Source organism: Tachypleus tridentatus, chromosome 13, assembly GCF_004210375.1.
Source record: "Tachypleus tridentatus isolate NWPU-2018 chromosome 13, ASM421037v1, whole genome shotgun sequence".
In the NCBI taxonomy this organism is placed as follows: domain Eukaryota; kingdom Metazoa; phylum Arthropoda; class Merostomata; order Xiphosura; family Limulidae; genus Tachypleus; species Tachypleus tridentatus.
In genome coordinates this window covers 56,759,355-56,771,780 of record NC_134837.1, presented here as the reverse complement: position 1 = coordinate 56,771,780, position 12,426 = coordinate 56,759,355, and the positions used below count along the sequence as shown (strand labels likewise).

The 12,426-nt window shown below is 36.2% G+C and overlaps 1 protein-coding gene across 18 annotated transcripts in view; it reads left to right on the top strand.

The window, feature by feature from the left end:
- LOC143240404 (inositol polyphosphate 5-phosphatase K-like) overlaps positions 1–12,426 on the top strand; it is a 42,894-nt gene that overhangs the window by 20,225 nt on the left and 10,243 nt on the right. For all 18 annotated transcript variants that reach the window (XM_076482776.1, XM_076482783.1, XM_076482779.1 and 15 more), the window contains one exon: positions 2,848–2,957. In XM_076482776.1, coding sequence (XP_076338891.1) covers positions 2,848–2,957 — 110 coding nt within the window. The remainder of the gene's footprint in view (positions 1–2,847; positions 2,958–12,426) is intronic.

Below are 12,426 nucleotides of genomic sequence, written 5' to 3'. Positions count from 1 at the left end.
AATTATAATAATAATAATAATAATATAATAATAAACAGCTTAGAGACATTGGTCAGGCGTAGCAACCGCAAATGATAAAGGGTTCTGTCTACAGTCATTGCACTCAGTCATTTGAAATAGTTGGCATCTCTGCTAATGATGTTTTATGAGGAAATTGACCCCACTTCACCCAGATGTGTCAACCATATTTCATTTTTTTGATGTAGCTGTTTGACAAAGGTCTAACACTGTCTACTATTGCTTTGTATAAAAAAGCTTTATCAACTACATTTCTATAATCTAAACATTGAAAATTATTTGAGTCCCCAGTTCTATCTAGCCTTCTCAAATAGTTTTGCATCTTTTGTCCCAAAAAGACTTTTTTTTCGAATTACAAAACTGATATATTAAGATGGTGTTATGTGCTTTCTCTTGACATTGATTTGAGCCATTAGTCTTGTATACTTCCTTTCTCTTAAAGTGTATTTTTTGCTGTTACTGGCCTGTGGACATAATCACTCAGAGTTGCTTGCACTGCATGTGCACAGAATTCTGTTACTCTACTTATGTCTTCTTGTACCCTAATGGGTCCTTCCTACATATCTTACTGGCAACCAGGGAGGGGGATAAATCATTTTCACCAATTTATTTGCCATATATTTCTCACCATTACGACCACTTGGACCCTGATTGCTTGTTATGTCAAGTCAGGGTCCCTAGGATGTGGCTTGCAGTAACACCTTTTGAGGTAATACACATGGACGTTTTATTCACTGGAACTCTCCAGGTTCCTGTAATTTATCTCTGATTACCTTGACAAGATGGATTTGCAAATCAATCCATATTGCTTACTCTTATGAGTCACATCTGATCAAATATGTCACAATCTTATGTATTTAGCTGCTTAATTGAATTGCTTGCTATAAAAATTATGTAGACTGGTATGTGGTCTTCTCCCAGTACTTTTCTCTCACATTATTTATGTGATCTGGCAGTTTCTTCCTCTGAGGGTTTTTGCCTACCCTCTATGGCCACATCAGCTAGACTATAAGGAAGGAAGGGGAGTATTTTTTTATGTACTTTTACTTTACAAGGTCACTTGCCTCTTCTTATTCTCTCTCTTTTTTCTTTTTTTTTACTAGATCCTGCTCTTTGGTGAGTGATATACAGGCAATTACACTTTTATCAAACCAATTCCATGCTAGCAACCACTATTTCAGTATACTTTTTACAGGTTACAAGAGGCTTTGTAGAAATGAGGCATTCTATAAGACCACCTAGGAGCTGACCAGGTGATATCATTTTACTATGCTTGACTGCCCATCACTGTTGATAATGTGATTAACTAAATTGGGGTTAATGTGATTAACTAAATTGGGGTAAGTTTGTTTTTAAATATTTGTAGAAGTTGGTTCACCTATTGCACTGTTTTGTAGGACACCCCAGTGCACATTACCCATCAGATTCTGCTAATGAAGCTAGGAAGTCCTTACCACACCCAGTTTCCAGTCACTGGAGTGATGGATAGAAGCGTATCCTTCAAAGCACTAGAGTGAATTCCATCACTCTTGGAAAATAGAGCAAAATTTAGGTTCCTCCTAACCAGGTCCTTGGATGTTTCACCCAGATATCAGTATGAGTGACACTTGCCTACATGGGAGCCTACTCATAAAACCAGTTCAGATTTGACACCTCTTTATCCAGTTGGAATATGCGTAGCCCTTCTGTTTGATCGATATAGATTGAGTATGTTGTTAACAAAAGATGGTCCATTATCTTCTCATAATTTCAATTGCAGAGTGGTCCTACACTGAGTCCTTGTTTGAGCACAGTTGTTATGCATCCTCCCCATAATTCTAGGGGCACACAGAATGTATTATGTCCATATTGTTGGAGAGTGAGGATGAATGTTTGTAATTCCAGACCAAATGAATTCTGTTTGCTTTGGTTGAGAACAGCATACACAATCTCATCATTTCAAGCCTGCGGTTCTTCAGGTGGAGAAGAAGATTTATCCACTTCATTGTTGCTTCCTTTTTCATTGCAGTTTCAGTGGTGTGAAATGTATTACTGTGTGGCTACAGGTTGGGATCCACTCATATATAACATTGCAGTACAGTTGCCCTAGCCACAGACCTGAGATATATGGATCAGGACACCTTAATTCCAAGTATTGCAACCTGGTATCTGTTTAGGGCTGGCTTATAGTTTTGATCACTTGTACAGTTCTACCCACAGTAGAGGAATTGCATTCAGATTGAAGAGCATAACTGTTCAGGATGTAACACAACTCCTCAACTTGGGTGCCAATCTTCTTTTGACACATCCTTGATCTATGCAGATGAGTTCTGTATGGATAATGCCCTCTCTGGCCCCTACAACTTCTCAGTATGGGATTCTGTCTACAAGTGGGAGTGGAGGTACCCATGTTTTGAAAGTTAACATTTTCTTAAATTGAAAATATATTTCCAATAATACTTACCTCCTATCTCTCTCCATTCATCCCACTAAGAGCCAGTGTTAGATTGAAATGGAGTCAGTCTCAAAAGTGATAATATTATCTGAATGAGGTGCTAATATACAGTACAAATATAAAGGGTGCATTGACATACATTGAATGTATCACAAAATAAATATCTTAGAGCATTTTAGTGGGGTACAAAAGACTGTAGCAAGTGAGAAAAAGTCAAACCAATGCTTAGATGGGCAAAGAAAGAATCCCTGGCAGTCACATAGCAACTGTAAGTGTGAGTGGAGATAAGTGCAGTTTGGAAATGCATTTTGCAGAAAAAAGGTTTCTAATAATATTAAAATTCTGTGACCAGTTAGTTTATATGTGAATATAAAACTGAATTTGATTTTCAACAGTTGTGTCAGATAAGAAAAACAGGTGAGGCGTTCAGTGAATTCACAGAAGAAACTCCCACGTTTCCACCTACTTACCGGTTCATCATTGATAGTGATGAATATGATTACTTGTGAGTTTTTATACTCTAGATGAGTTCATATTGTATTAAAGTAAAAATAATTTAAGCTCCAGATAAATCTGGAATTAGTCAATACGTAAATATTGTTTAATCAAAATTACAATTAAATCAATTAATGTCATGAAAATCACCAACTAATTAATATTAACAATTATAATATTCAATTATCCTAGCTCTCTGAGTAATCAAAATATTGCTATTATGGTTTCTCATCATTTTCCACTAATTAAAGGCTGTTTGGCTTTACCAGTTATTGTCACAATTCATGAAAATAATAAATTAATTGAAATTGCTGATTGTTACTAGTATTTATTAGTTGAATCATCTAAATTTCATGTAAGGATTGATTAGTTGAATGTAATCAATTAATAAGCCCAACAATTAATTTATTGTCATGAAAATTCCAATAATTGCTTATTTCTAATAACTAGGTACACATTTTTATTTCATGTCAGTGTTAGCATAATTTTATTTTATGAGAAGTTAATATTAACCAATGTACTGTGAGTATTTTGAAAATGTGATGTATGTTGCAGTTACAAAACTATTTCATGGTTCTATGACTCAATCACTGTACGAGTGTAGATCACTCAAGAGAGTTTTTTGTAACAAATAGAGATAAATGTAACTGACTGTAATTACAGCATTTCAATAAGCTCACATTTATAAAACTAGTTTAATCTAAGATTTTAGAAATTGTGATAGTGCACTTCTTACAGTTAGAGAAGAAAAATACTTTTTTTATTTTTAACTATTCTGGTTATTTCCTTCTCTTTTTGTTGATCTGTTTTACTTGTATTTTTAATGATTGTATGAACAATAATTACATACACAATTGTATAGAAACATTTAAAACTGAAACTTTCAAGAGGAGAAAAGTAGCAAGTACAAAAAGTTGACTGCTCATTGCTATAATCCATTGTCCCTGAAACTTCTAAAATACTGTGGAAATATAGGTGGGAGGGAGGGGCAGTAGGAAGACTGACTGGTTTAAAACTTGGGAATGTGGGAGGGGTTATAGTATGGCACACAGAAAAAATGGAATGATCTGGTTTTTCAAGGCTGTTCTTGCATATCCATCCTTGAAAAAATTTAAATCTTCATTGTTCAGAGAATCCTTGATTCTCATCTTAACCTTATGTACATTAGTGAGTCAAACTAAGCACTGAAATATATTCTGTTTATCATGGATACCCCCATCCATGAAAACTAGGAAAAAAAACATTATTGGAAAATGACCACACAAGGATGACTGTTATATAGTCACCATCACAGTCAGACTCAACACCTCAGTTTCTCATTCTGCAATCATTGTCTGAGAAATCCTTAGGGTAGATGACTCCCGGTTTTATTCAAAAGGGATTAGAGGGGCTTGCTGGCTCCCTTAAGTTAATAAGGAAGTTATGTTCAGGAGACATTTTAGTGGAAACACCTTCATCATCACATACTAAGCTCCTTACTTCCCATCCAGAGGAGTTATAGCAGAGACAGATTCATTTCTACGTAATGCCGAATCTCCACTTGCAAAGACAGAATTATGCTGCCTACCAATGTTCTGATTTTGACTTTTACATCACCGACCACCTACCACCATCAAGGCAGGTTGTCTGAACTGTGTCAGCAGTTCAATCACTTGAAGACATCATGTTGTGGTGTTTTAACATGTGCTCATTGTGGTGGCAAAAATCAGGATGCTTATGAGTGCAAACTAGAAACACCCTGTGTTAACTGCAGTGTTTCATACCCCTCATACTTTCAATCTTGCCCTAAATGAGTGGAGGAGAAAGAGATGCAACACATAAAGACTGTGAACAATACCTCCTATTCAGAGGCATTAAAGTTATTGTCCCCCACTCCATCTCAGATATTATACTTCTGCATTCCATTCCACTGCTACAGTGGGAGTGCAGACAGAGTTATTTTCAAACCACATGTAAAGTCTTTTGCCCTCAGTGGTTAAGAAAGTTTATGAATCAGCATCAACACCCATCTCTGTTCCCACCATTCCTTCTAGTGGCTCCCCAGATCCACTTCCTTAAGTTCTGGGTTCGGCATTTCTTTGGGTCCATTTTCTTCTCCAGCCTTGAGATTCACAATGATTATTCATTCATGCCCTCAGTTGCAGGAATCTTCTTTCAATGACAGAGACATGCTCACTTGACCCAGTCATGGTCCTTGGAGGTTGATAGACCTCCTTCAAGTAAAGAAAAAAAAGCGTAATCTTCCTAATTTTCTTCCATCTAAATAAAAATGACCACATTGGTACAGTGGAACCGTTGAGGTTTTTGTTCTAATTTAGATGAAATCGAGGTGCTAATTGATTCTTATCATCTTGTTTGTCTTTCCTTACAGAAAACATTTTTGAAACCTGCTGATATAGTCACCTTACGACAGTTTTTTTTATACAACAGTGACAGGTTGTGTGATGAAAGAGTGCATGAAGATGTGACACTGCTGGTTGACCAGTACTTGCCAGCCCTATCTATGCCACTTTTTAGGCCCTTAGAAGCCATAGCCATCTATGTTTCCTTGGGTCATACTATCACGGTCTGTTCTTTCTACCTGTATCCTGGAGAGATCTATGATCAGTTATACCTTGATGCTCTTATTGAACAGATGGCATTTCCCTTTTTAATCCTGGGGGACTGTAATAGACATAATCCTTTCTGGGGAGGTGCTGATATTGATGGGATGGATCCCTTCTTAGAGCGTATGCTCTCGGATAACAACCGTTCTCTCCTCACTACTGGTGTTTATACTTATTTTCATGCAACTAGTCAAACTTTTACTGCTGTTGATCTCTCTGTCTGCTCCCCTTCACTTTTCTCTCACTTTTCATGGGGGTTGATAGTGACCCATGGGGCAGTGATCATTTTTCTATCATTTTGAGAGAGACTGGCCGTGATCGATGACATAAGATCCAGGTGAGCTGGTGAAAGCTGGACCAAGCCAACTGGCCCTCTTTCACTGCTCTCTCTGAACTTGATCCTGCTGTCATCTGTAAGCCATCGATAGATAACTGTGTAGCAGCAGTACCTGACTGTATTGTCCAAGCAGCTGCTCAATCTACACTTAAAATCTTGACTTGTTTTCCATAGTAACCTCATCCATGGTGGAATCCTGCCTGCCACATTGCATGGAAGGCTCAAAATTGCTTGGATACCTTTCATAGATATCCCACAATTTTGAACTGCATCACTTTTCAGCAGGCCCATGCACATGCTCAGCAGGTAAGATGTCAAAGCCAGAAAGAATTGTAAATGAAATTCACAACCAGCATCTCTTCTACTACCCATTCCAAAGTCATATGGGACAAGATTCAGAAGGTCAGTGGGCAATATATTTCTGTCTCCCTTTTCAATCTTACTCTCTGATGACCAGGAAGTTGCTGATGCCTAGAGCATCGCCAATACTCTCGGCAGAAGCTTTTGCTACATATCTAGCACTTTTACTTCTTAGCCATCAACACTTGGGCAGAGTGATCACCTATTTCCTTTTGTGCTGATCATCTCTGTGATTATAATTGCCCTTTTACACCAGTTCAACTCAAGCTTGTTCTTCATCAGTCTAACAGTATGTTGGTCAGACCTGATGATATACATTGTAAGGAACTGTGCCATCTCTCTCCTGCTTCTCTTGCTATTCTTATGGTTGTTTTTAACTGGATCAGGCAGGAAAATGCTTTTCTTGATGCTTGGTGCTAAGCTATTGTCTCCCTCTTTCTAAGCCTTGAAAGGATCCCAAGATTCCTTCAAACTACTGTCCAGTTGCTTTGACAAGCTGTCTCTATAAGTCCTTAGAGAGGATGATTAACGCTCATCTTGTTTGGTTCCTTGAATCAAAGAACCTTCTCTTGTCCATCCAGTGTTAATTCCAATGACAGCACTCCACTGTGGACCATTTAATTTGACTTGAAACATTGATCAGAGAAGTCTTTCTCCAGGGACAGCATCTTCTGTCAGTATTCTCTGACCTTGAAGAGGCTTGCATTACTATGTGGAGGTACAGTATTGTGGAAGACCTCCACTCATGTTACATGGCAAGTTGCCCATTTATTATTACAAAAAAGTTGTTTTGAACCTGTGATTCCAAGTTTGTGTGGGTTTGACATTTTCCCATTCTTTCTTACAGAGACTTGGAGTTCCTCAGGGCTGTGTCTTGAGTGTTACACTTTTTAATATAAAGATCAATATCGTCATTGGACAATTCCATCCTATCATTGCAAACTGTCTCTATGTCAACTACTTCTACATCTCTCTCGTGTCAGTCATCAAACATAGAAGTGTATTGAGTGACAGCTACATACTGCTCTCAGTCATTTACTGAAGTAGACCACAGCAAATGGTTTTGCCTTTGCTCTCTACAACTGTTTGCATGCACTTTTGCTGCCAATGAAGTATTCATCCCAATCACAAACTTCGTGTCGGTGAATTTGTGCTTCCCGTGGTCCCTGAAGCAAAGTTCTTGGGGTTTATCTTTGATCATAAGCTGACCTTTATACCACATATCAATCAGCTATGAGTCAAGTGTACCAATGCACTGAATGTTCTCTTTGTCCTCTCTTCCACCTCTTGGGGAGTAGGTTGAAGTTCTATGCTAAAGATCTATCATGCCTTCTTTCAATGAAAACTAGACTATGGATCTCTGATCTATGGCTCTGCCAGGACCTCGGCCTTGAAGATGCTGGACCTCATTCACCATCTGGGGCTTTCTGCACTTCTCCAGTCCAGGGTTTGTACCCCGAATCTCATGAAATTTCTCTAAACATTCACCGTTTTCAATTTTATTTTCTCTTTGCTTCAAAACTTTTGTCCTTACCACATCATCCAACATTCCTCAGTGGGCCATGTTTTTCCAGGATAGATGGTCTGCCATTGATCCTTTTGGCCTTCATATTCAGATGCAGTTGGCTAAATTGTTTCTGTCCTTAGATGATGTTGCTGTCTCCACTGGTTGACCCCTCCCACCATGGCTTATTACTCTTCCCAAGTGTGACATTTCTTTGAGTTATCTGAGGAAGACAAATACTCCCAATTAGAAGTACCATCTTTTATTTGCTAAATATCTTTTAAAGTACCCTTTCATTCCCCTTTATACAGATAATTCAAAATCAGGTGATGACTCTGTTGGCTCCGCCATGGTTTATTGTGGTTTGGTGGTTGGACTCAAAATCCCCTCTACAAATTCAGTGTTCATTGTCAAATTGTATGCCATTTCTCTTGCCCTGGATCACATAGAAGCTAAGCAGCATTCAAGCTGTATTATTTACACCGACTCCCTTAGCTCTGTACTGGCCCTGGAATTACTTCACATTAGTTCCCACCCTATTCTCTTTGATATTCAAAACCAACTGGCTCATTTCTCTTTAACATCTATTTCTCTACAGTTTTTTTAGATACCAGGCAAATACATTGGTATTTGCAGGAATGAGCTCACTAACACCACAGCTTATTATGTCTGCTCTGGTCCTGTCACTGCCATTCCTGTTCCAAGGCTCGGTTCCAGTTGGCAATTGACTTGGAGTGAGTAACATGATAACAAGCTTTTCCAGATAACACCCTCTATCGGACTTTGGCCATCTTGTTTCCATAAGGATCAGAAATAAAAAGTTGTTATAACTAAACTACACATTGATCACGGTTTTAAGTAATTGTTTTCTTTTATGTGGGACTGATGCACCAATGTGTGGCCTTTATGACACTCAAGTCACAACAGTCCACATTTTACTGTTGTGTTATCATTACGATTCTGTACAACGGCACCATTTTATACATGTTTTGTCCACAGGTTTACCCTGATGCTGAACAGTGTCATTGGCAATGGTGACACTGTCAATCTTACAAATGTTTTTAATTTTTTAAGGGCCATTGGCCTTTTTAACTTTATTTAAGTTTTTATCTGACATTGGGCCACTGTTTCAACATTATTTCCTTTTACACTTTAAAATAATTTTACTGTTATTTTAGTTTTTACTGGTTGTTTGGCACAGAAGGCCAAGTTGCTTTGTGCCATAAAAAGCCAACCAACCAACAAGCCATATATGTTAGCATGTAATCCAAATTATGATAATTCAAATGCACTAGTTCAACACACTGTACACAGGCTTGGTCAATTTGACTAACCATAAAACTATGAAATTTCATAAGTTTTAAATAAAATTTGCAACTTTGTCACATACAAACTCTCAATTTTTAAAAATATTTTTACTAAATGTTTGCCTGAGAATTTACAAAACTATTACTGAATCAGTCTGAGTGAAAGATAATGTTCATGCTCTAAATTAAACATTTTTCTTCTCATCTTACAGTTTTCATAGCTTATTTGCATAACCTCTAGAACCTATCAAATGAATATCAAAAGTTTTTCTTTTTTTGAGAGTTAGAACTTTATATTTTTTCTCATGTTTTCTCTACTCCAACATTACATTTTTTTTCTAGAATGACTGCAGGTTATTAAAGATAATAAAAATTATTTATCCTTAACAACCTCAGGCTTATGACACTTTCACATCTGCTTTTTCCTTTTATTTTATTTTTATTGCTTTTTTCAACTCGTGTGTGCATGGTACTCAGGTTTTATTTTTTCACTGTGTTAAATTGACCAAAAATAATACATGTGGTTTTCAAATATGCATTTTAAATTGAAAAAAAACATATCAGACACTAGGTAAAACATTCCAAAACTACTGAAGTTTATTTAGCTTTCTAACTAATTCTTAAATTAGTTAAAACTTTTTCCTGATGATGAGAGAACCCACTTGAAGAGAAAAATATATATGTGAAAATGGCAGGTATGGGTAGAGAAAACTCCATGTACAGAAACAAACAATGTTTCGACCTTCTTCGGTCATCATCATGTTCACAAAGAAAAAAAAGAGGTAACTGATTGATAGCTGACCACATGTTTGAAGGTGGTTGTGTAATTGAGTGTAGGAATGTAGAGGGCATGCTTTGATGTTTGATTATATTTATTAATATAGGTATAAAGGTGTTCCTTTGCATTGTTTATTTTGGGCTTGAGTTGTTGCATAAGGCTTCTTTAATTTTGCATTTGTTTATGTTTGTTTCTTTATTTAGTAGTTGGGTGTTTTTTATGGTTATGTTGTGTTTATTTGATTTGCAGTGTTTGAAAATGTGTGAAGGTGACTTTTTGTGTTATTTGAATCTGGTTTCCATTTTTCTACTTGTTTCTTCAATATAGAAGTCGTGGCAATTATCACATTGTATTTTATAAATGATGTTGGTGTGGTGTTTGTCAGTGTAATTTTTACATGGTGTAGGCCTTAGTTTTGTGTCTGGTTTTTGAATAAATTTGGTATTAACTGGAATGTCTTATTTTGTTACTAGTTTTTGCCAAATGTTGGTTATATTTCTGCTGATGTCAGGGAATATATGGTATGCAGTAGTATATGGTTTTGTGATTTTTTAAATTGTGGGGAATATTTACTTTTAGTTGATTTTGCTTTTTGTCTAGGTGTGTGCATATAATGTTTTCTATGGGTTATGGAGGAAACTTATTGATGTTGATGAAGTATTGTTTTATTTTGTCTAATTTGTCATTAATTTGTCTGGTGAGCATAGGTTTATGGCTGTGTTTATTTGATTTCTTAGTGTGTTGTGTTTTTGTTTTGTTTCATGTGCTGAATCCCAAGGAATGTATAGTCCAGTATGGGTGAATTTTTTGGTGGATTTCTGTTTTAAGTTGTGTATTGGTTCTTGTAATTTTGAGGTTAAGAAATTATATTTGATTGCTTTCTTCTGGTTCACATGTGAAGTTAATGTTGGGATGTATAATGTGATTGAAAAAAATTAAGTGTATATTCTGTAGATCTGAATCCCACAGTCTTGTCTACATATCTGTACCAATATAATGGTGGATGTAATGCTGTGTTAATTGCTTGTGTTTCAACTTGTGTCATAAAAATATTGGCTAGAACTGGTGATACTGGATTGCCCATGCTTAGGCCATTTGTTTTATATAGTTGTGGTTATTGAACATGAAGTTCGTCTTCATCGTGGAGAATTGTATGAGGGTTGTTAATTGGTTACTGGGAATGTCTATAGTTGGGTTAGGGTTTCGGATATAGAGTTCTAAGGCTATCTTGCAGGCTTCAGTGGTTGGGATTTCTGTAAAGAGGAATATGACATTGAAACTGGTCACTAAGGCTTTATGTTTAAGTTGATTAAGGTTGGACTTGAAATTAAAAGTCTTTGATGAATGAGCTGGCTGATGTTACATATTTAGAGAATGCCCATGTTATGTATTTACCAAGATTGTAATCAAACGATATATATGTGGACATTATTGGTCGTAATGGACAATCAGGTTTATGAGGTTTAGGGATGCCATATATTTGTGGTATATTGGAGAAACAAGTAGAAAAATGGAAACCAGATTCAAAGAACATAAAATGTCACCTTCACACGTTTTTGAACACTGTAAATCAAATAAACACAACATAACCATAGAAAATACCCAAATACTAAATAAAGAAACAAACATAAACAAATGCAAAATTAAAGAAGCCTTACTTATACAACAACTCAAGCCCAAAATAAACCAATACAAAGGAAGACCTTTATACCCATATTAATAAATATAATCAAACATCTAAGCATGTGCTCTACATTCCTACACTCAAATACACAACCTCCTTCAAACACATGGTCAGCTATCAGTCAGTTTCCTCTTTCTTTCTTTGTGAACCTGATGATGACTGAAGAAGGTCAAAACACTGTTTGCTCCTCTACATAGAGTTTTCTCTATCCATACCAGCCATTTTTACATATACAGTTAAAACATTTTTGTTTGGATTGAAACAGTATTTTCTTTCTAATATGCTAAATTACATTGCTAAAAAATAAGAGTTCTGATGCTTATGGTGGGCAGAGCACAGAAGGCCATTTTGTAGCTTAATGCTTACCAATCAAACCAAATACATCAAACTGTCATGGCAAATTATTGACTTCCACTGCTAAAATAAAAAGTAGAACTTGCTCTGACTATTGGATATAGACATGTACAATAGCAATATCAGAGGGAATTATAGACACTTTTTTAAAAATGATTAAAGCATAATTCTCATGATTAATAAACCAAAATTGCAATGGAAAAACCAGAAGTCACTTTTTGATACAAATGGAAGAGCATAAATAATGCACAAGACTGATAAAAATGGAGAATTCTGCCCTACCAAGACATCCATGTTGACTGGACATAAAATAGACTGGGAAAGCAACAAATACCTTAACTCAGATAAGTTCTGGCTGGAAAATGAAAAATTCAGACCTGGAAATAGCAGTTTGTGGCTACTATTGGTTGAATCAGCATTTGGTTCATCATTCATGTTATTAGAATCACTAATCAAACAACACTTCACATCACATATGATGATATTTAAGTAAACCAAGAAAGTAAGCATTTTAAAATTTATACTCTAACTTGTAAGTATTTATAATTT